This window comes from Echinops telfairi, unplaced genomic scaffold (assembly GCF_000313985.2).
Source record: "Echinops telfairi isolate 266 unplaced genomic scaffold, ASM31398v2 ScPeMD7_9;HRSCAF=40, whole genome shotgun sequence".
NCBI classification, from domain to species: Eukaryota; Metazoa; Chordata; class Mammalia; order Afrosoricida; family Tenrecidae; genus Echinops; species Echinops telfairi.
In genome coordinates this window covers 43639670-43664247 of record NW_022103906.1, presented here as the reverse complement: position 1 = coordinate 43664247, position 24578 = coordinate 43639670, and the positions used below count along the sequence as shown (strand labels likewise).

At 48.4% G+C, this 24578-nt stretch overlaps 1 protein-coding gene across 7 annotated transcripts in view; it reads left to right on the top strand.

The window, feature by feature from the left end:
• The window catches only part of RBPMS (RNA binding protein, mRNA processing factor), a 189924-nt gene that overhangs the window by 139545 nt on the left and 25801 nt on the right, over positions 1-24578 (top strand). For 4 of the 7 annotated variants that reach the window (XM_045286874.1, XM_045286875.1, XM_045286873.1 and 1 more), the window contains exon 6: positions 21519-21649. The exons of 2 other annotated variants lie outside the window; for them this stretch is intronic. In XM_045286874.1, the coding sequence (XP_045142809.1) occupies positions 21519-21649 (131 nt within the window). Of the gene's footprint in view, positions 1-21518; positions 21650-21746; positions 24569-24578 lie in introns of those variants that run through there. One more of the 7 variants, XM_045286876.1, reaches the window with a different exon arrangement.

Genomic DNA, 24578 nt, shown 5'->3' with positions numbered 1-24578 from the left:
GACCTGCCATTGTCACCGTAAAATGTCTTTCGGTAGCTGTTTATATCGTCAAAACGTTGCTCTTATCCAGAAAAGACCACTTGTACAATGATGTGGCTGGTTTTTCTTTTTTTATTAGAAACTGTAGATCACGAGATTGGAAGAACATGTCGGTTCTGTGTCAGAGGAGTGGGAACTAGTTGCCGATGTGGGTAAGAGCTTACGTCACAGCACTGGGTTTGTGGAAGTGAGGACCCCAAGTTCATTTTAGGGTTTTCTCTGCCAATCAAGCCTCCTTTGAGTTCTTTCAGACGACTCACCTGCAAGGTGAAAACCGCTGTGTTTGTGGTGTCCATTTGTTTCGCTTTGCTTGGACAGAATCTGTTCATGGACTGGCAGTGGATGTGGTAAGAAAATGAGCTTTTCAGCAAAATGCATTTCAGAAAAGCTGCCTTTTTAGTTGAGAGATGTCTCTTCACGGTGTGTGATGGATTAACTTGTGAACTTTGGTTCTGTGCAAGTACTGAGTGCACCTGGGGAATGTGAGGGCAGAGAGGCAGGATTAAGGATTCGGAATTGCACCGGGTGCCCAGCCCTTTTTTCCTTACTGAGGCAAATCTCCTAAGGAAGACACACGTCCCTTTGGGAGCTGCTGAAAACCTTTCAGTATGGTGAAGTCTTGGGATTTATATTTGTCTAATTTCTTATTATTTTGAAAGAGCTATTGTGGATTCACCAGTCTTTCTTTCTTTAACTGTTTTATTGGTACTTCGTCCACATAGCACACAATTCAAGATTCATACAATTATTACCACAATCAGTTTTAGAATATTTTCTCTCCCCCCCCCCCCATGATTAAATCATCTTTAAACTAAGTTGTGTCATCGCCATCAGTTCTAGTGAGTGCTCCCTCCCCCTCCCACTCTCCCACCCCCCTCCCCTACCAACCCTTGCATCTGTTCTTTGCTCTGTGCCTGTACTCCTTCTGGGCCGCCCAAACTGGAAAACCCCACAGCAACCATTTAAAAAACCAAAATAAAGGGATAAGGGTAAAATGATCCTATTACAAAAGTAAATCCGAATAATGAGTAAGAATGAAGAGACCACCATAAACACTGAAAAGGCCAGGGAGGGAAGTTTTGTCATGGAGCAAACAAGAAATACTTGCACGTAGAACAATTTCAGGTTGGGTCAAGAGGAGGGTCAACTGACCAAGTATCAAGTTCGATCTAGTCCAATCAAGATGACAGTGATCTCTAGCTGGTAGTAAACCTGTTTGAGACCCTTGCCCGTGTCCAGAGGGGATCTATCTGCCTGCAGCTTGATCTGGCTAGCTACTCGGCAGGTGGGTTTGGGGCTTCCACAAATTAGGTGTGCACAACCTGGGCTCTGATCCCTTTCCCTTCGACGTATTTGAATTTGTTGTTGGCGTGTTGGGATCACGCAGCTCGTGTGCTTCTTCCGTGTGGACTTAGTTGACTCCTCACTGACTTGGCTGCTGTATTTGAGTACTAGTCGTTAAGACCCCGGGCAACAGGGTGTGTTTGAGAGAGGATTGCTACCGGTCCCCTGACCAGCTCAGGGAGGGGCAGCCTAGCCCTTAGGAACTTGCCTAAATGTACCCTCGATGAAATTGAAGTGCTAGGGTCAAACAGACATGAGTCCTACCCTGACTGCCTTCGGCAGCGGGCCCCCAGCAAGTCTGGCAGCTTTTCGATCTGCGATGGTGGACGGGCCTCTTTCCCCTTCACTGGTCCCGCCTGCCATGTGATGGATGAACTGGTCTGACTCCAGTGGGGACTGAGGCATGGCCTTGTCCTCCACGGCCTCCTTAATGGCAGCATTTCTGTGAAGCCTGGGCCACCCTTATGGCCGTGCGCGGATGCTTTCCTTCAGCCTGACGATCTGTCTTTGTCTTTGTACTGTTTGAAACTTATAAACTTGCATATAATTTATCTTCGCATCTGGGCTCTTGTGTCCTCCCGAGAGCACGTGATCAGGAAGTTCCCTGGTGCGATTAACCCCGCACTGGACAGGTAGTGCATGTAACAGCCGAGTGTTCATCTAAAAGAAATGAAATCCGTGTCTTAGGAAAAGAGGGCCTCTGAATTAGTCATGTCAGATAACATAAGGCAGACTGAGCCAGGATAGTGACGAGATGCTTTAAAGTAAGCTCCTGGGGCAGAAAGGTAAATATTTAGATTAGTGTGAAATGTTAGCTTTGCAGCAGTACACCCGGCGGAGGATTCCTGGAGCATGTCTTCCCTGCTTGTTTTAATACCTGACCTGCGTCCCTGAAATGGAATGTAGGGCAGGAAGACACCACGCGATGTCGTTAAGTTTGTTTGACATTTTCTCCGTGTTTGTACAAAGGCTTTGGTTATTTCATTGCACTTTCCTTAATGCTATTGAAATTTTGGATGGCTTTATAACCCCCGATAGTCCAAATCTGTCACGGTCTGTTTGGGTTCATTGACAGTGTCCCCAAAAAGACTAGACACTTGAGCCCTTAGTTCTTACCTGACTTTTTAATCTCGTGTGTTTGAGGCACCGACTGATTCCGTCACAGTATATGCTGCCTGGCACATAGCCGGAAACTTAGTAAACACTTGTGGGGTAAATTCCGTGATGGGTTGAAGGTGACCTTGGAACTCTGCAAGAGCAGTGGGACTTTGGAGGCTTGTCATTTACAAGGACAGGAGGAGGAAACAGAAGGACACCCAGGCAGGGTAAGGATGGGCAGCCGTGTGCCCACTGCTGACAGGCAGACCTCCCAGGCAGTGTGGCCCTTTAAGACCAGGCCTTAACCCTCTAGTTGAACGTTTCAGTCAGTGTAGAAAATGTAGAAAAACCAGGTGCACGCAATGAAAGTAAGCCACTAAAAATCTAATCTGAACCAGGCCAGATATAATCACTGCCATCACTTTCTGTGTACCATCAGTCTCATTTTTATATCTATATTTTATTAAACATTGTCTATTATCTGTTTTATTTTCCCCCAACAAGTTGTTTTCTCCACAGTTTTATTGGCAAATAATTTACATATCATATAATTCAGTAGTTCAGCCATTCCGTCATATCGATGAGAATTGTACAATCACTCCCACCTGTAGGCGTCTTTTAACCTTCCCCGGCCCTCCCATGGTCATGTCAGCTCCAAGAGGAGTTAGACAATCACAGTCCATTCTGGTGCTTCCTCCCCGCTCCCGTCTTCACCCCCTTGTTAACAGAATTAACCCCCTTGTTTTTAAACGGAATTCTTTTCGGTGTGGATGTTCATTACCTGCTGCTTCCACTTGCCAAACTTTGTGAATGTTTTCAACCCCTAGGTAATGTTGTTTCATGTCAGATCAATCACTAAGTATCAGTCCCCACCTTCCTAGGCAATTTAAATATGTTCAGGTTTTGCTTATAAAGAACACAGTAACTGGTTTTCTGATACGTCTTTAGTTTATGCCCATAATTACTACCCCTGCCCCTCACTTGTCTACACTCTTGCTTTCCGACATTTCATATTTATAGCAATAGTGAATAGATCTATCCATAGCCTCAGGGAACACCAAGATTGATTCACAAAAAAATGTTTCGTTTTGTTTAAATATGCTCTTTAGCTGTTTTGCACATTAGCATTGTACCTTTGGAAGTAGTGAGCAAACGTGTAAGGTTAGAGGCATGCTGTTATGGGCCAATTTGGCTAGACCATGGTTCCCAGTGGTTTGGGCAGTTACTGTAACGATGAAATCTGGCAGTTACGTGATGCTGTCATTTGGCCGGTATTGTAAGGATTATTGGTGCTCTGGAATGGTAAGCTTTGAGCTGTTATCTATGATGTTGGGGTGGGGGCTGAAGCCCACCAACCATTTTGCAGGAAGAAAATGAAATTATCTGCTTCTATAAGGGTTTATGGTCTCAGAAGCCACCGCTTGATGGCAGAAAGTTTGGGGAATAATATCGTTGCCCACTGTTTTGTGATCTGATGTGATTGTCCTTCATTTGCACTTGATTCTGATTTTCCACATAACTGGATGATCTAGCCTTTGGAAGCTAACCGTGTTTCTATAAATGAGAAATGCGTGCACTGTAGGATGCAATTTGGTAGAAAGAAACTCCTGGGTCAAAGTCTTCTGATACATCCATTTATTCTCTAGAAAGTTGTAATCATATAAACCTACCTACATGGGATATGATTGCCTCTCCCACTTATAGATACATTATTTCCCATCATACATAGTTATTGTACATTAAATGACATATTTTAATACTTTTATCAAGTTTTTTTCCCTTTAATATTCATTGGCCATTTTGTTTAAGAAAGGTTTATTTAGTTAGCTGCTTGGTGTTGGGCCATCTTTTCCTTCCTGATCCGTGTATCTAAGGAAAGCCGTGCTGCCGTCACTCCTGTGGTTTCTTTTCGGTACATGAATATCTTCATTTTTTCAAGGGAGAAGCTGATGGTATTGGGTTTTTTGTGTCCTCCCACCACTCTAGGTGGTTTAAAACTGTGGATAAAGTTCCTCTCTGGCGAGCTGGGTGGGAATAAAATGAAGCGGTATGTTCTAAAGTGTGTACTTGATGTTCTCTGTTACCGTCCAGAGTCTATGTATAACAGAATGCCATCTGGCCCGGCTCTGTACCACATTCATTCATCACTGCAGGGGTAAATCCATTTCTCTCAGCCACCTGGCCCAGCCTCCTAATGGTTGCTCTCTCTGAGGCCACTGTTGGAGCCAGTGTGTCAGTCCATCTCCTTGAGGGCCTTCCTCATGCTAGCGGATCCTGTGTGCTACCCAACGCGATGTCCTTCTCCACAGTTGGGTCCCTCCCGATAGCATGTCCCAGTCTGTGACACTAAGTCTTGCCTAGCTTCTGAGGCGTATTCTGATTACTTCTTTCAAGGTGGATGTGTGAGTTCCGGTAATCCGTGCATATTCAGTACTCCTCACCAAATGCCATACATTCGAATTCCTCAAGTCTTCTTTGGCCTTTCTTCATTGCCCAGCCTTTGCGAACATACGAGACGATTGAAAATACGGTGGCTGGGCTCGGGTACCCCCTAGTTCTCAGTGTGGCATCTTGCTCCTGGAACACTTTAATGAAGGCCTTTGCAGCAGCTGTGCCCAGTGCAGTAGGGTTGGCTCCTTGACTTCTCCCATCAGCGTTGATTTTGGATCCAAGTATATAAAATCCTTGGCAACTTTAATCCTTTCTTCCTTTGTTATCTATTGATCCAGTTATGAGGATTTTTGTCGTCTTTACCTTGAGGTGTAATCCATCTGTCATTTTTGCTTTGTTTTGTTTTCAATCAGCGAGTGCTTGTTTTGCTATTTTCAGGCAGCAAATGCTTGGCTTTCAGCAAAGTTTCCATTTGCATATCACCGGTCATTCATTTGTATATCACCGGTCTTAATGAGCGGTTCACCAATCCTGATGCATCTCTTGCTCACATAGTATAGCTGTGCAGACTGTTTGCTCAGCATACAGATTAAATATGTGTAGTGAAAGGATTCAAGGCCGGTGCACACCTGAGTAAGCAGTACTTAGCGGGGCAGGATAAATGCTGACCCTTGGAGCGCAAGACTGGCTTCATTTCAAGTGTCATTTAGAAAGCAGTTCTAGAATGAAGGATACAATGGGCTGCTGAAACAAGGAAGGCAATCCTCAGAAAGCCACTAGGAGAGAGAGTGAAGTCAGCTTTATACCCTTAATTTTTTTATTCCCAGGCTCTTGCAACGTCCTTACATTGCATTGCACGTAGTGTAGTCACATCTAGTGTCTTTCTGTCTCCCCGCGACTGGAAACCAAAGGGAGAGACAGGGAACGCGGGCAGGCAAGTCAGCTTGCTTCACTTTTATTATCACCTTTAGTGGTACCGTTTTCAACGTTCATCTCTCGCTCTCTCTCATAACTTTATCTATTTATCATGGAAATTTTCAAAACAATAAAAATACTTTTCCTTTTTGCCTTGTGTTTATTATTTGTTCTAACAGTGTTTCAATCAGTACCTAAATCAATTCTGTCTTGACATTTGGCTGGTCTCCTACACATCTTTTTTATATAGTAGCCATTAAATTCTTCTCAGTGTCTCTCTCTTTCTCTCTCTCTCCCCTTTTGGTTTATTTATGAGGAACCTATTTTGTTTGTCCTGTAATTTTCTATTGTTTATATCTCCTTGGCGTTCCTCCGGTTCTATAGCTTCTTAAAATGTGATGGTTTAATAAGGCTTAAACAGATTGTAGTTTGGGGGGGGCGGTCAGATTATTCTATAGTGGTAAGGGATATGATTTTCATGAGATATTTATTGATTTGTGGCGTCTTTTTAAAATGATGTTAATAACCATTAATAATTGTTATTTAGTCCTACTAGTGAATTGCCATTCCATTTTATAATCCTTCTCCCCCTCCCCCGCCTTGTTTATTTTGATGCATTTCATGAAGTTTTTAAAACATTTGATATCGTGTCCAAATGGCCCTGTATTACGATGATGCCATTTTACATGTAAGAAGAGCCCTGGTGGCATCGCGGGTACGTACGAGTTGGGCTGCCACAGCGAAGGTCAGCAGTTCGAAAACTCCAGCCTCTGCAGCTGAGTGGTCGGGCTTTTTACCTCTGTAAAGAGTCAGAGCAGCTTTGCCCAGTCCTGATGGGATCTCTTTGATTCGAAATCTACTCAAGAGCAGGGATTTTGGGTGCGCATTTACAAGAGCCACGTACCCTCGAGTCTCCAGAGTTTACGTGTCGTCTTCTCTAGTTTCTATATGAGGCGTTCGTTTTCCCCAGTGCGCAGGTTTTCAGTGTCAACCCTGGAACTTCTTCACCCATGTGTTTCTTGCAGCCTAGTCTAAAACACGAATCTGCTGCGTCCATCCCGGGACCATCACCCTGAATAATCGCTCGTCTTCCTTTTGAAGACGTGGTAGAAGGCAAGGAAAAGTAAGATGGCAAGGTGAGAGGTTACAGGGAGAAATGGAACTGCCGCCACAGGAAAGCTAAAGCCACGAAAGGGATTTCCAAAACCTTCCCCGACTCTTCTCCCTGTTGAGGATCAGTGCGTAGATCTGCTAATGCATTTCCTAGCAATGAGTGCTTTGCACAGCATACATGTAGACTGGATTGGCAACTCTATCAGTGCAGTCTTGAGGTTTGCCTGCATGAGAGAGGACTTTTCCCCGGCACCCACTTGCACAGCCTTTAAAGACCATGGTTAACACGATCTATAAAAAGTACCAAAGCTGGGTTCATTCCTATGGGAACATTTCAAGTTTAGGCCATCATTTTGCCTAAACATAACTTTTTTTTTCTAGCCTTTGTCTCTAAATTTATCGGTGTATATAGTTATGAAGAAATTTAATCTAGATGTGTTTGATAAACCTTGTCATTAAAACGTATTCCCAAAGCCATTTTACTGTATACTAAATGTGTTTCAAACTTGTTTGATTTAAGTTCTTTTCCTAAAATAGCAATTTAATTTGACTTTTGGCAAATAGTTACTTCTCAAAGGTCGAGCTAAATTTTAAGTGTAATAATTTTACATAGACTCTAAACTTAGCAATTAGCGTTCTCCAATTTTAGTTAAATCTACGTGAACTTTGGAAAGTAATATATATTGGCTTCTCCCCAACCCTTGTCTCGTATTAACAAATGCCAAAGAAACTATGCAAATAGGAAATGGCATGATTCTTGTAAAATGTTTTTAAATCTTTTTTTTTCTTTCTTCACATCACCCTCTCTTCTCCCCTCCCTCCAGAAAAGAAACTACAATAATCCTTTGGAAATTTAAGAAGAGTTTCTGTTTGTCTTCCCCATGCCCCCTATTTATATATTTTAAGTGCTACCTGATATCTCAAACAAATGTAAATTATGTCCTTTCAAACTTCCCTAGCTTCCTCTCCGAAGTCATTTAAAATTCTGGATCCATAGTCCAAGCCATCAGATAAAAGAGGGAGGCTTGTTTCTAGAAGGAAGTGTGCGGCTCCTTTAAGTGGATCAGTATGTATCAGGATGCAGTCCAGGAGAACGCACTCCTTGAAGGGCCCAGCCCCGAACACCAGGATGGGTCGGGGGCTCTCCCAGCCAGCCCTGCCTTGATTACCTCCTTCTTCCAAGTACCTGCACAGTGTGGTACAAAGTAGCACACCACTCCTGGGAGTGTGTTCATTTATTTTAAAATGTTTGATCCATTTCAATTGCAAAATAGCTGTGATTTTAATAGCAGGCTTCCTTTCAATAAGGGGCTGGTTTTCGGGGGTGGGGGGACCATGTCATGACCTAAGAACTCTCTTTCCCTCTTATTCACGTTACCTCCCTGGCAAACCCCTTGGGGCCCTCTTGATTGAGCCCTCTGCTACGACCCAGTAGCCACTGGTCTCCTCAGACTGTCCTCCCACCCACCAGACTCCTATCCCAGAAGGCTTGAGGGCAGGCCTGCCTTCTTTTGAGTGTTCTCTTAGCCTGCCTTAAACTCATTCATGCACTTCCTTTGCAAATCAACCCCTTGTTCTTCAGATGTCCCCTGAGCTGTCTCCTCCTTTGGAGAACCTTCGGTAGACTGTTAAGGTGGGTGAGTTGCCCTATTAGGTGGGTTAGCCCACAGAACCTCATTTACTCCTTTAGAGAAAACCAGTCATGCTGCATTGAACTTGTGCGTTAATTTTCTCTTGAGTTCCTGGAATAATAAGACTGGGCTTTTGCATGCTGCCAGTCAGATCAACAATCTCAGATTCCCTGCCATCAAGTTGTTTCCAACTCCTAGCGGCCCTTTAGGACGGAGTAGAACTGCCCCCTTTGGGTTCCTAGACTTTAAATCTTTTCTTTTTTTTAAAATCTTTATGGAAGTAAATCACCTCCTCTTCTTCCACCACACCAAGCCTGTGTCAGGCATAGAATAGGTGCTTAATACGTACTTGCTCAATTAATTAATCTAAGCTAGTTTATTATTAATTGGACAAACTCTGTGTACCTTGAAATATCCACTCACTGGCCTGTGTTTACTCCTTAACCTCCTGGCACAAGACGAACCCACCGTTCACAGGATACCCTTCAGCCTGTGGTTTGGGGGGTGGGAGAGGAGGAGTTCCCCAGAAAGAATGAAATATTCCCAAACGACCAGTATTTCTTGTGCCTGAACAGAGCGTGTTTATTTGTTTAGAGAATTGCCGTCGGGAAAGAGAACGAAAGGGCAGCTTTTCACTTACAAAGAAAGGTGGCCACGATCTTGCCCTCTTCGTTCTAATCAGAGAAGGAAGACAAGACAGAGGTGTTGGCTACCCTGAGTGAAGAATAGGTGGTAGAAAGAAAGTTCCCTCCATAAAGGGAATTCCACTGAGGCCTTAATTTCCGTGCAGTAACTTCTGAAGCCTGGCAAGTCATAAAGTGGGCTCTTGGAGCCCACCTGGCCTAGGGGGACCTCTCATTCTGAATTTCTGTGGCTAACCCTTGGTTTCAGAGGGATTATTGTGCAGGCAGGATTAAGAGCAGGCTTTAAAGTTCACAAAACAGACTTTTCCCTACCCACTGGTTGAGGGTGTTGCACGCACTTGCTACCATGAACGCCAGCCTTCTAATGCGAGGGACCTCGGAGCTCCGGGAAGAAGGGGGAAGAAAGGATGCTTTGGGGTTTGGGTGCTGGGGAGGAATATCGACAGCACCAAGGACCGAAAGAGGTCGCAATTCTGCCTCGGAGGGAAGACGGTAAGACTTCCTCTTGTGCACTTTGGACGTGTTATCAGGAGAGCGCGGTCTCTGGAGAAGGACCTAGGCGTGGCACAAGCGAAACAGGAAAAGACCCGTAAGGAAGGAGATGGAGCCACACAGTGGCTGCCACCTTGGGCTCACGTCACAGAGCAGAGCCATTGTGAGGATGGCGCAGGCCCCGCAGGCGTTATTCTGCGTAGAAGTGGATTCCACAGCAGAGAAGGAGCATTAATAACCTTATCAAAATGTTGTCATCTTTTTTTAATTTTAATCTTGCCCCCCCCCCCCAAAAAAAAAGAGCGATTAAAAATGCATCACCAAAAGTGCCAGCAAGGGTGACAGTTCAGATCAGGTCACTGTGTGACTTCATCCCTAACACATCGCTCCACCACTTTATCTCCAGCACCATCCAGATCGCAGTTGAAGATAGTCCAGTGTGGGAAGTCAATATGCCCTGAGAAAACTAGCTCCCATGGACAAGATCTTGAGAGATGTTCTTGTCAACCCTCAGGCCAGCTTCTCTGTCTGTATTTGCAGCGGGGACAGAGGGGTTAAAGGAAGACCCCTCCAAGCTGCTGTGGGGTCTACACACCCTGGAAGCCCGCCTTGCTTCAGCCAGGATCTCACAGCTACCTCGGGGAAGCCTACTGGGGGGTCTCCCAGCCTCACTGCCTTCTCCTCTTTGCTCTTCTCCTCCCCACCCACCAGTTCTCCCAGTCTCTGAGCCAAGCTTGTTTTTGTTCATCAATTCCCACGAAAGGTCCAGAGACCGTTCTCCAAACAGTTTCTGTTCCCTCAGAGACGTTTGTAAACTCCTGTCACGTCATTCACCAGCTGGCCCGCAGCCACTGGGCTCGTCCACGGCCCGATCTTTCCATAACGGACCCTCCGAAGCGCCACTCCGTATGTGCCGTGGGCTTTCCGATCGTTGACCAGACTGTTCCCAGCCCCTGCATCCTGTGCTGGGCCTCCGCGCCGTGTGAGAAAAGGAAACTTGGAGGGCGTCCAGCCCGGGGAATGATGGAGAGAAAGGCTGGGAAGAGGGGCAGCTCTGAGAAAGGCTGACAGAGCGGCCGGGCAGCTTTCCGTCTGAGCAGCAGAGTGAAATCGATGGGGACCGAGCAGGGGGCCCATCTGTTGGCCGTTGACTCCTTGTCTTGGAGGAGCTGCGGATAGGTGTAAAATGTGTGTCTGGTGACAGTCTCTCTCTGTGGGGCACGCTGCCTTGCGAGGAGGGGTGGTCTGAAAGGCTCCATCTGTTGGCCGTTGACTCCTTGTCTTGGAGGAGCTGCGGATAGGTTTAAAATGTGTGTCTGATGACAGTCTCTCTCTGTGGGGGACGCTGCCTTGCTCCAGTCGCCCCGGGGCCGTCAGATTGTACTGCCTGTGTTTCCCATCCTGCCTCTCTGATTACCTGTGAGAGTAGAACATGAGCAACTGAAGAGGGGTGCAGGGAGGCCGGAGGAGACACCGGGGATGGGCACTCCAGGAGAAAGTTCGTCTCATGGTGGGGAGCAAGGAGACCCCCTGGGGGAGTGTACCCTGGGGAGCCATTGACTCTTACACTGATAAAACCGTGGGGGCCCAGGGTGGGGGGGTCAACAGTAAAGCAAAAGTTACCTTTGAGGGTTTCTCGTAAGAAAAGATCGAACTAATCATCATGGTGACGACCGTCACAGCTGCAGCTGTGAGTCATAGGAGACATGGTACCAAGTCCTTTGTATTCATTATCTCATTGACTCCTCACCACAACCTCTTCTGTAATACAGCTATCCTCCGTTCACGAATGAGGAGGGAAACGCACAGAGGTGGTGGTGGTTCTTTGTCACGTGCCCAGAAGCACGATTAAGCTGCCCAAGGACAGTCCACCTTTTGACTGGCATGCATGCCCGCGTGGTGGAGACCACCCCAGACTGGGATCGCATGAGCTCCGGGCCTGGTGTTGCAGGCAGAGCTGAGACCCATGTTGCGCTGGCATGTTGTGGTCTTCACAAGAGTCAGCCAGACCCGGGTTTGGAAATAGAGGACGAGCACTCGCCATGGGACACGGGGCAAGTTCCTCAGCCTGCTGTCTGGCCCTGGGCCTAGCCAGCCCCGAGGCCTGCTGTGATGTAAGTTAGGGTTAAAATGACGACTTCTTCGCTACGTTGACGGGTTCTTCTTTCTTCGGCTTATCTGTGCTGACATGGGATGGAATAAGTATGAAAATCTTTGTGTCTTATTCTTTTATGTTTCTTTTCACTGTCTTGGGAGGAATTGATGTCTTTATTTCTTCTGCCAACCTCCTTTATGTCCTTCCCTCATCCTTTATCCAAAAAAGGGGGGAAAAGTACAGTAATAATTCATGGTGATTACTGAAACTCAGAAAGTGTGAATGAGCCAAAAGAATATGTAAGCGCCACCATCTAGCAATAATCTCAATATTATTCTGTTTCATGTTACACTTTCACATGCTCTGTAAGTACAAAAGTTCTTGATGTATCTCATGTAATATGACAAACGATGAGCACAAGTACTAATTTATTTTAATGAGAAATAAAATTTTCAGATGAGCGATTTTGGCCTCTAAGTGGGGCTGGAGACAGAGGCTTGAAACCAGGTTTTCCTCACCAAAGCATTATGCCACCCCCTCCGTGTAACGGGGTCATGTCAGTGGGGTCATGTTCATGCTTACACAGGAGCCCTGCTGGTGCTTGCCTCCCCTCAGGAGGAAGACGGGCTTTCTACTCCAGTGAAGAGGGCAGTCTCAGGAATTCCCGGGGGCGATTCCACCCAGCCCTGTAGGGTCCCCAGGAGCCGGTATCCACTCGCTGGCAGTGCGTTGGGTTTGGAGACTTGGGGTCTTACTCTTTGTGTAACCTGCTCTCTGTTTTTGTGTACGTCTTCCTGTGTTTGTGAATACAGGAGTCTGCATTATCATCGGCTATGATCATATGCCTCTTTATGATTATTTAACCAGTTCTTAAATTTGAATGTTTGGGATTTTCCCCTCATATTCTCCCTACCACCACCACTACCATCCTTTTTTTTTTTTTTGCCTCATATGACTGTCTTCATTCATAGTGCTTAACCAAGCAGAACGTTGTAGGAGACTTATGGAGACCTCCCTGGCCCTGGAATGCCTTGAGCATACTCCAGTGCACTCTGAAACATTCAGCACCGGGCTCTGGAGAGGTCCAGAAAACCCAGAAAGCCTTGGTCCCTCCTTAGCTCCTCCTCCAGGGCTCTGAAATCAGGCTAGGGCTAGCCTTCGGGGATGACTTCCCTGGCTTGTGTACTAGGACTGAAAATGGCAAAAGGCGTGCTAGATGAGCCAGCACCCTTTGAAGGTGTCTGAAGGAAATGTATTCATCAAAGCCCCGAGCTCTGAGACCTCTGCGTGTGTGTTCTTTCGCTCTTTCAGTGCCTGTCGACCCTTCCTAAGAATGAACACCATCTTCAGGAACGAGAGGGGCAGTTGTTTACATTAGCATTTGCCAAGTTTTCACTGTTTATCTTACTGGACAGTCAACAGTGTGACTATTAACCTCTCACGCAATTAAAATCCAGGGTCTTTGTTATGGTTGTTCTTGAACTGTGGTTGAATCTTCCTGATTTTATAAGGCAACGATGGGAGAGCAAAAGGAAACCAAGTACGTGCCCGGCACAGGGTGGGCCGCACAGACCCCTAGACCCCGGGGGGCAGGTCAGGATCCCCAGCGGTATTGGCCAGTGGAGTGTTGTGAGGTTAAGTGGACCTTTTGATGGGATCAGATTCCCTGAGCAAACTTGTAGGGCAGTGTGACTTATTAAAGTTCTATCTTCCAGTTATCATTAACTTAGCCCTAGTTTAAAAAAAACTTAAATAAGAAATAAAGAGGTTCAAAGGAATGAGGAAGAAACCACACTGAACACGCGAAGTGGCTGAGAGCACACATTCCACAGCCGCACTTCCTACACTTTCCTCGTGCCGTATGGGCCCAGAACACGTGATGAGCTAAGGAGTTTTCTTGTAGTACTAGGAGCCCTGGCGGCGGAGTGGGCGGTGCCCCGAGTTGCTAACTGCAAGGTCAGTGGTTAAAATCCGCCAGTGGCTCCGCAGGAGAAATTGAGGCTTTCTGCGGGCCTAACGCTGTAAAGTCTCAGAAAGCCAAAGACGCAGTTCTGCTCAATCGTTGGGGACAGAGGCGCTGGGTTAGCGTCAACTCGGTGACGGTGAATTTGATTTTGGTATCAAGTCGATTCCAATTCATCGTGACCATAAATGACAGTGTAAAATTGCTCCACACAAGTTTCCAAGGCGATGGTCCTGACAGACACTGACTGCCACATGGTTCCCCACACGGTGGCTGGTGGGTCCTAACTGTGGACCTCTTGGTTAGTGGTGAAGCTCTTCACCTCTGCCCCACCAGGGCTCCTCTTCCTGAACCATCTCTAAACCAAAGACCCCGCCCCCTGCATCAAGTCCACCCTGGCGTAGGCACCCTGTCGGACAGAGTAGGGCTGCCCCCATCTCGCTCCTAGGGAACGACTGGTGGGTTTGCCCTATGCAGCTTGAGCGCAGTGCCTTTCCCTCATTATCCACCCTCGCACGCCACCGCCTCCTCCCTTTCCTAGATCCGTGTCCGTGGGTACGATTGGTGTTAACCATCACCACACAAACCCTCTGTAAAGTGTCACTTTGAGGACTGAGGTGCACTTGACCCACACTGTGGTATTTCCCATGGCCTCGTGTGCATGTGAAAGTTGGACGTGGAATCGGAAGACCAGTGAGAATCAACGCATGTGAATCTGGTACTGGCGAAGAACACGGCAAGTCCCGTGGATCTTTCTTGGAAGGAATACAGCCACATGCTCCTGGTCAGGGCCTGTGGGCAAGGGTGAGGAGCCTTCACGTACCATACTTTGGACATGGGTCAGGAGACCTTCCTCATGCCGTGACCCTTTCGTGCAGTTCCTCATGTTGACCCCCCAACCATAAAATTATTTTCGTTGCTACTTCATCACTGTCATTTTGCTGCTGTGATGAATCGAGAAACCCTTCTGAAAGGGTCGTTCGACCCCCACAGGGGTCCCAACCCACAGGTTGAGAACCGCTGCTCCACATGATGCACTGACCCTGGCTGCAACAGTGGCCTGAAACTAAGCGCAGCGTGAGGATGGTGCAGGACTGGGCAGTGTTTCTTTCTGTCCTGCACAGGCTCGCGATGGGTCAGAACCACTGGACAGCACCCAACAACAGCCTGCACAGACTGGGTTGTTCTTTGTCATCCAGGTGATACCCGGGTGTTACACAGTAGAACTGCTCTGAGGGGTTTTCTGGGCTCCGATCTTCACATGTTACTCCTGGGGGTGAGGGTGGGGGCAATGATCCAACAATTCTTAGGTTTGCAACCAAATGCAAACTATTTGAGCCACCTAGGGACTCTGAAATTAATTCTGCATCTCAAGTTCTCATTTAAATTTTGTAATGAACCTTTTTAAAACACACACACACAATGTTTAATAGTAAGTGTTACTACTGTTCACTGAGTTAAGCCTGCTGACTCATCGTCGTTTTGTAGGCTGTGAACTTTATGGGGGCAGATGACAGGTCATTCTCGCAGGGAGTCAGTCACCCACCGGGTGCTTTCACCTGCCAGCTTTCCGTTAGCAACCATGCATGCACGGAGCCATTGTGCCACCGGAGCGTGTGGTTTTACGTAGAGATGGATTGGCAGAACCGTCTTGGGAGATGGGCCATTATAACACGTGGACTCTGTCTTCAGTTCATGGCTTCATCCCTCCTAGTTGCGTGGCTGTGGCCCTGTCATTGACTTTCTTCAAAACGCGAGCTGACGGTCCCCACTTGCAGCAAGCGCAGCAGCATGTACCTCTTAGGGATGTTTGGCTGTGAAGGATTGTGTTCAGCGTCCCCCCTGTTTAAAATCCTTGTCGCCCTTCAGTAAGTGGGCAGTCCCTTAGAGGACTTCTGTGCACAATACTGAAATCTCTTTGTAATCTAAATGATCTACTACAGATCTGAAAGGCTGTCTGGGGCTAGAAAATAGACCCAAAAAACTCCCAGTGACTGCTTGATCAGAGCGTCCTAGACGAGATCAAGCAGGGAGGGGTATATTGTGCATCCAGGAGGTGTTTAGTGAATACCTACTTTGTTCCCGACACCGTGTAAGTTCTTAGGATTCAATCAGGGTGCCACGGAAGACTTGCTGCCCGCATGAAACTAAGCAACCTCTCTATGGACGTGGGCCGGGCAGGCGATGGTCTAGGAAGCCGATGCTTTCCGAGGATGAAGCTCCCGTGAAACCTGTGGGTTTGTTTGCAGCCTTTGCTTAGGAAGCCACACTTAGGAGAGATTGACAGACCCTCAGGCCTGAGAGCGGAGTTGCCTGGGGAATTTCTGGGTCGCCCTTAGCCCTGCACAGCTGCAAGCCAGGGGAAGGAAGGGGGTTGGAAATGGCCTCGTTGCGATGAACAAAAGTAGATAACAGTGGTGATGTAAGGCATTAAATCCCCAGGGGAACCTTTTTTCCACCCCCTGCTTATGCTCTGGGTTTTCTTCAACTCTGAGATCTGAGGTCAGATCCTTTTGGACCCGCGGACTGCGTGGGGTGGTGCTTGGCCTGGAACAGCTGGGCGGACCGTGGGAGCAGAGACTGCCGAGAGGGGTGGCGGACATTTATTAGCTGCGGAAGAGTCAACACTAGGCCCTCTGAAGCAAGAGCAGGAGCAACTTGCTTTGGGAATGTCCACGACATGCTTGTTCTCTGGGTCTCTGGGTGCCTTGCGGGGTGCCTCGCCTGTCCCTGCAAGAGCTATGAGAGATCTTAGGAGAGATATGCTGGACTGTCCCTTTCAGGGGAAGAGAGTAGGAAACCAATTTGAAAGCAGGAGACTGTTAAAAGAATCTGGGTAAGAACCTGAATCAGGGTGAGAGAGACGTGTCAGTATGTAGAGGCAGAGGGCGAGGACGAGTGGCCTCCAGATGCAGGATAACCTTGATGCACATCTTGCCTTGACCATTTGCTGTGAGTCCTTGAGCTGGTCAGGTACCCTGTGCCTTCTCCTAATGTAAACCTGGCTCCGCTGACCTCCTGCCGCAAAGAGCCAGGAAGATGGGATGAGATGTGGAACCGGGGTGGTGGGGGGGGGGCCACATTTGCATCTTGTCATTTTGATGATGATTAGGACACAGCAGCTGTGTCTCAGGGAGAAGTGTGGGTGACTTTGAACCAGAGTACTTGGGCAAAAGAAAAGAGCTGGAAGCGAGCAGAGGGGTTGGGTCTGAGAGCAAAGTTCACTTTGGGATGAGTTACGTTTGAGGAGTTTAGAATAGAGCAGAAGTCAGAGCTACAGAATTGTGTGCTTTTCCTCAGTAGGTTTGATCATGGACAGGGCAAGTGTATTTGCCTCGGTGTCCCCAGCGCTTTGGGCCTTTGGTTCCCCGCACACAACACCACTGCGGGCCCTACTGTCCGCAGTTGGTTGCCGCCTTTGAGTTTTTGGGCACAGATCTGTCTCTTCATTGCCTTCTCTCATAAAAATCCTCCTCTTGACAAAGCAATAATAATTTATTAATTATCACGGATTCATGAGGGAGGGGGGTGGGGAGGGAGGGGGAAAATGAGAAGCTGATAACAAGGGCTCAAGTAGAAAGCAAATGTTTCGATACTGATGATGGCAACAAATGTACTAATGTGCTTGACACGATGGTTGGATGGATGGATTGTGATAAGAGTTGTAGGAGCCCCCAATAAAATGATCTTAAAAAGAAGGGCTCTATCCTCCAACATGTAGGATATCCTCAAATCAATGATTTCAATTAACATACAACCCGATGGTCTTCCCCTGCACAGGGCAGGGTAGAAGCGTCTCTTCGTTCTCCCTGTAGCAAACGTAGATGAAAGGGACTGTGTTCTGATGCACTGTGCTAGGCACGTGGCCTCCAGCAGCGAATGGAAGCCTGCAGCCTTGCATCTACTGGAGACTTCTGAAGGATGAGTGAGCCTTCACCAGGTGAAGGGGGGGTGGGGAAGATGCCCTGCAAGGCCAAGAAATGAAGGGGAACAGGGCAGAGCCCAGCCATGAAAAGGGCTGATTGTAGACCATGAGCGGGAAGAGCCAGAGCTGGGAGAGGATGGAGTGGGTGGCCAGACAGCAGCCAGCTCCCGTGCAGTTGAGCAAGGGAGAAATCACAGAGCCGTTTTAAGCAGACAAGTGAACGACTGGACCGTTAGGGTAGTGATTCGAGGATTAAAGTGGCTAGTGGATACATTCAGCGGTGCCTTGGTGAAGCATTAAATGTGAAAGGGGATGGGGGCGGGGGGGCGGGTAACTCCTAGGTCTCTGTGTACAGCATCTTTCACTGAAATTTGCAACCAGGAGGACAGGCAGTTGAGGGCACCTGACATCATGAGCATGAAGTTACTATGGGCTGTTCCTAACTATAGAAGAGCCAAGAAGCAACGTAAATGCGGGTTTAAAGTTCTGAGACCTTATCTTTGACTCTGTTCATCTGTCTTGACTATTCTCAGAGGTTTGTGGCCCTGTTTCAGACACGTTCATCTTCTCAACATTTCAGTGTGGCCTTAAATGGGAAGTTTCCCCGTTCTGCAGCTTCTCTCCTTCAAACCGAAAAGGCAGGCCAAGATGGTCTCTCCGAGCTCTTTGGGCTTAGACTAGCCGGAGAAAGACTCTCGGTGGAAGGTGGAGTTTGGGGAGTTTGTCGCCCGTTGTTGTTGTCCACGGATCACTGAGAGCACTTCTGAGACTGCATCTTCTCGTGCTAAGAAAAGCCTCATTCAGATGTGTCCTGTGGGGCTCAGAAGGTGCAGCAGAAGATAGCATGTAGCCAGAACAAGTGTGATACATAACTGTGCGTCTCTTGAGACTTAGCATTCCTGCAGATGCCTCCAGAAAGGGGCGGTTAAGGAGTAACCAGTAGCATCAAGGGACTGGTGGAAGGAGTTCACCAGAATTTCCATTAAGCCCTTCGCCTGACTGCTGACTATACCGATGTGCATTCGCTGTGGGGGCCCAGAGTACCCAGTTCAGCGGGGCTAGGCCTTAGGCCGGTATAAACCAGCGAATTGACTCTACACATCATCATAAACCCAGTGGGAAGTATGGAAATGACCAGGAATCCTAAACCTTATTGGTCAGCCTCATCTCTGTGATGTATCTTTTTTTTTGTAATTAAATCATTTCATTGGAGGCTCGTACAACTCATCACAATCCATACATCCATTGTGTCAAGCACATTTGTACATAATTGCCCTCATCATTCTCAAACATTTGCTTTCTACTTGAGCCCTTGGTATCAGCTGCTCATTTTTCCCTGCCCCCCCTCCCTCATGAACCCTTGATAATTGATAAATAATTATTTTTTTTATGTTTTGCACTATTCGACATCTCCCTTCATCTACTTTTCTGTTGTCTGTCCCCCAGGGAGGGGGTTAGGCATAGATCCTTGTGATCGGTTTCCCCTATCTCCCCCACCTTTCTTCCCCTTCCGCTCATTGTATTGCTACTCTCATTATTGATCCTGAAGGGTTTATCGTCCTGGATTCCCTGTGCATCTTCTTGTCTGTACCAGTGTGCATGCTCTGGTCTAGCCAGATTTGTAAGGTAGAATTGGGATCATGATAGTGGGGGGCGGGGGAAGCATTAAAGAACTAGAGGAAAGTTGTATGTTTCATCATTGCTACTCTGTACCCTGACTGGCTTGTCTCCTCCCTGCAACCCTTACGTAAGGGGATATCCAGTTGCCTACAGATGGACTTTGGGTCCCCTGCTCAGCACTCCACATTGTGATGTATCTTTTTAAGATCAGAAATCCCCATGTATTAAAGAACACACACACTGTATTCGTTTCATTTTTAAGCCCTTCTAAAGGAAAACACCTGTTACTAGGTCAAAGGTCCTTCGGTTAGCTAGTTCCTGTGGGTCAGGAGGATGCGGTGAGTGACCATTGATCACAGGCCCCAGGAGGCCACCAACCACCCACATCCCCTTTGAGGGTGTTCCTAGTCTCCCGCTGCCATAGCAAACACGAGTTAAACATGTATGCAGGGGCTTGGGACTCTTTTGACTTAAAATGTCTTAAAATAGCGCGGTAACAAAAATAACAACAACAACAATAATAGCATGCCAAGCCTGAGAAAAGTGTTGTTTGTTTAACATCTGAAGCATGGGTTCTGCCCCCAGTCCGTTCCCACTGGCCGGGCTCCCACAAGAGCCTCTCCGGTGGGAATTGCGGTCTCATGACGGGGGACGCAGAGGCACCTGCTACGTGTTCTCTGGACCTCGCTGCGAGGGCCTTCCTGAGCCTGCAGCCGCCAACGCCCACACCCTGGAAACGGAAGTAGTAGCACGGAGCTGGTCATTTTAAAAAGAACTTCATGATTCGGCTCTTCGCTTTAACCTAGGTGCGCAAGCAGTTGGGATCCCACCACCAGGGCCTGAGGTGGGAACTGTAACTGCCTTGGGGCGGGGCGGCCAGGGACAGTCAGCCATGGTGCCTTCAGGCAGTTTCTAGGATGTGGACGACCTTCCTTCTCTGTGGATGGTCGTCTGTTGCATCTCGCTGTGCCAGCAGGCTGTGAAAAGCCTTGCCCACGGCCGCCACGGGTGCCCACAGTCTCAGCTCCTTCCTGGGGCACCCCCTTTCCATACCCAACAACGCACTTCACTGCGTCTGTCCGGCTCCCCTCATGGAAATCCCAGGCCAGACACGGCTTTGGGGGAGTCGGAAGCGTTGGGGTGTCGAGCAGGCTCGGGATGGTGTCCTGGGTGGCAGGGAAGGCCTGACACAACCCAAGGCCCGTGGCTCTGTGTGCTTAGACCACTTCGGAGCCACAGCATCCCTCCCAGGTTTAGGGAGTGTCCTTTGCCGGCGTCCGTGGGTGGCTTCCCTACCCTAGCTGGAGTCGGATTTGACAGGTGATAAAAGCACACGCCGAGGTTGCTACCTCACCGGATCCAAACTCATAGTCCTTGACTGCTGTTCCGTTTGCCTTTGCCGAGAAGCTGCTCCCTTTACCAGATCGCTTCCTGATCACAGTCTCGGCCCAGGCACTTACCCTTCTACCCGGCAAACGGGCTGGGGCTGGGGCTGGGCCTCCGTGGAGCCGGAGCCTCGGGAGGGACATTGAGGGCCGGGCAGTCGGCAACCTGACGCCCTTTGCTTCCACCCGGAAACTATTGTCGGTGTCGACATTGTTCTGCGCAGCTTGATGGAGCTTAGCTTTAATCAGTTTGCTACAGCCGAGCTGCCTCCCTTCTACTGTCTGTGGGTGCAGGATCCAAAACGCCTGCTGGGTACAGCGTTCAGCCCTGTGCTTCTGAGAGGTCCATGGAAAACGCTTGTGGTCACCATGTCCTCATCAGCGATAGTCATGCTGAGGAACTGAACGGTCTTGGAGGTCTTCGGTCTGCCAGGGTCCTGCCAGCCCTTTTTCTCCCCAATGAGTTCCCCTCGTGGCGTTTCTCCTGCCAGCTCCTTGGAGGCGGGTGCGGGGAGTTGCGGGATGGGGTCACCTTGGTTGGTGGGGGCAGGAGCACCCCACTGTTTCAGGTCCCGTCCCCTGGGATGGTTACAAAGACATCACAGAGTATCCGAGCTAGAACCTGGGCAGAGGGCCCTGCGGCCAGACAGGCAGCAGAAGGTGCTGGTTGTAGGTACTGTCCACCCCCCCACCCCCCACCCCCACTTACTTAGAGTTTGGGAACCACATCCATCAGGTTATTAAAAGAAGGGGCGTGGTTTGACGTCTGGGATTGATTGGGGCTTGGGGTTACTGGGGTCTTGTTTTCGGACTTGAAGCGGCGGTCTGGTAACCTCTAACTCTCCCGTATTCTTTTCTTGCAGATGAGCTCACAGTACCTGCACTTTACCCCAGTAGCCCTGACGTGTGGGCCCCGTACCCTCTGTACCCAGCGGAGTTAGCGCCTGCTCTACCTCCTGCTGCTTTCACCTACCCCGCTTCACTGCATGCCCAGGTAATTTATACCCATCGGCCACCACTGCACTCACCCCTCCACCAGCCTTCTCAGACCTGGTTCCCCAGAGCGCACCATACAACTAACACCTGTCCAGCTAACAGATCCACCTTCGGGAGATTAATGATCCCCCTCAACCCAGCTGATGCTCCTCCGGGACTTACGAGGACCATCTGACAGCAATGACGTCACCACTGCCTGATGTTTGCCCCAGACGACACCTCTCCCTTAATGATCTCACCCTCATATCACACAGGAGGGACTGGGCGAGGTTCCCTCCCCAGCTCGGCTAGCTGGAAGGCGGGTGTCACCCGAGTGGAGGCGTGGAAGGGGCTGCAGGGGAGCCGGGCCCTGGTAGCTAGAGTCGCGTGTGTCTGTGTGCGTTTCTGTGTGTTGAAAGGTGTCTTCTCTCATGTTCTCTGAGCATCTAGGGACCCCAAGGTGGGGGGAGTTTGGAGCACCCAGGAAGAAGTCTTAGATAATGCTTTACACGTGTTACGGGGGAAGATTAAGGGAGGCGGCCCTATTTTTAGGAAAGGGCAGGAAGGAGGTCTAGAATGTAATTACAGGTCAAGGTAGAGATCATGGCGCTAGCGGACTTGCTGTCTTAGGTAAGAATAGCCCAAGGCTGACAAACAAACTCCTGGTCACTCCACGAAGATGGCTGTCCATCTGCTAATGCTTTCTCTCCCCTCGAAGAAACGGCTTCTCCCAGCGCAGCTGCTTGTGTAAGTAGCAGTCAGGGTTCGACGTGGGGATTAAGCACGCCTTCTTTGTGCTGCAAAGAGCGATGAGAAACGCCCCCGGAGGCAGAATACAGGTTTCCTTTAGTTGGACTGCATGGGTCACACTGCTGCTCAGTGAGAAAGCCTACTTTTCTAATCACTTGTTGGGCTAAACAGGTGGGCTTTCTTCTCTGTACTGCTTTGTGTTGATGATAAGACTGAAGAAAATAAACAGCTTCCCAGAAAATGCTTCCTTCTGACGTAAAACTCTTGCATGTTGTACACAATCACACACACGCATACCTACCTACACTCGTGAGAGTTTGCAGAAGCCACTGGGTCCTCCTCATGGTGGCCAGACGGCCTTCCGCTCTCAGCAGAGTGCCGGTGCCGGGCCCCTGGCTTCCCCGTCGGAGTCCCCAGAAGGACTGGGGGGCAGGGAGTGGAGAGGGACACCTTTGTGAAGAGAACAGCTGGTGGTAGTGCTGAGCATGCTTCACACAGAAAAAATAGTAACAATGAAAGGAGCTCTCACGACCCTGGATTCCTCAGCGGGATTAGTTGTGCCTTTTGCTCCTGGTCCTCCCCTTTTGTCCATGTCATTGCTTGGTGACCCTGCAGGGTCAGGTAGCAGAGGAGGGAGGCGGGTAGGCATGGAAAAGTAATCTAGAAATTGTCTGCCAGGTATCCATAGGTCTACACTGTGCTAGAGGTAACTACGGAGAGGACTGGAGTAACAGGAAGGGTCTGTATCCGTTTTATCATCCACCCCACCCCTCTTTTCTGGGAATGATGTGTCCCTTCAATACTGCTTTTCTGCTTACACGACCCAGTTGTGAAGCGGAGGCCACTGGCCCCTGACTTACAGGGTTCCTTCTGCCATTAAATCAAACATCTCTTTCCCCGCCACCCCTCCATTATTAATGCATGTTTTTCACTAATGCCTTTCATTATCAGTGTCTTGATAAATCTGTTAGTGTGTCAGAGTGAACCATAAGAGTGAACATCTGTGAATAACATGAGCAAAGTGTGCACTGCCACATATTAGTAAGACGCCCTACCCAAAAAACATACCAACAAACAAAAGCATATCATTAGAACTGTGATCCTTCTCAACTCGAATGTGTCTTCTGTCGGGGACTTATACTACCTGTATAATACAGGTCAGTTGGCAACTAAGGGAAATTGTAATGAATACCATGAAAAAATGCCACGCTTGCATAGTCTTTTGACTCTCCATGGCTTTGGTTAATCAGCAACAAAGCCTGTCACTGTTTCCCTGCATGATCAAGAGTTGGCAATGGTCAGGAAGGTCTGGGAACTGTGGCTTTGGGACATGACATCTGGGTAATTAGCCTTTGGTTGTTCATGTAATGGTTGAACTCAGGCACAGTTCTGGGAATGCGGAGGGAGACCGGCTTACAACATCTCTGAAATCAGAGCCTTTCCACTGAGCACAGGTGGGGAGAAAATGCCAAGATTAGGCTAACTCAACCATCTGAGTGCACGAGACGCATTGCCTGCGTTGGCATCATCCTCCGTGAGTTCTGTCTTAATCTTGCGGTTTTCCCATCATGGAATCCCCTTGGCGTTGCCACACCTGCCCCGGACTTGGTGGACCTAATCTGATCTCAGTGAGATTCATGTGCTCAACCTCACTTCTCCTTTGGAATAGTCCCTGCGCAATCTTGGGTTCTCTAAAGACTCGAGAGAAAATGTAGCCCTTTAAATCTGTGTGTCCAGTGTGAAAATCATAGAATGAACTGGTGGAGGTTTCTCCTGTCAGCTGGTCTGACCCACTTTGCAGATGAGGAGACAGACCTAAGAAGATGGAAAGTATTATCCAAGGTCAGAAGTGATTGATTCTACCTGAGTAGGTGCGGGTCGGCCTAACCAACGTCGTGTTCTTTAACGAAATGTCGGAAAGACTGCATTCCAGTGGCTCTTTGGATCTTTCTTCTCTAACTAGATGGGAAGCCCCTCAGAAGAGGCCTGGAGGCAAAAGCAAGGGAAACAGGACTTACCTTCACCGAAAGGGCCTGAGAGAATTTTACTAATGGGAGGTCGAGCAGAGTGGGAAGGCCAAAAAGGCGCCATCTCCCTTAGTTTCTGGAATCTTATGTTGTTGGAGAAACTTCTAAATAATGTTGCTTTCCTTAGCAATGTTGTGCCCTGTTTTGAGACATGGATTTTTTTTTTTTTCT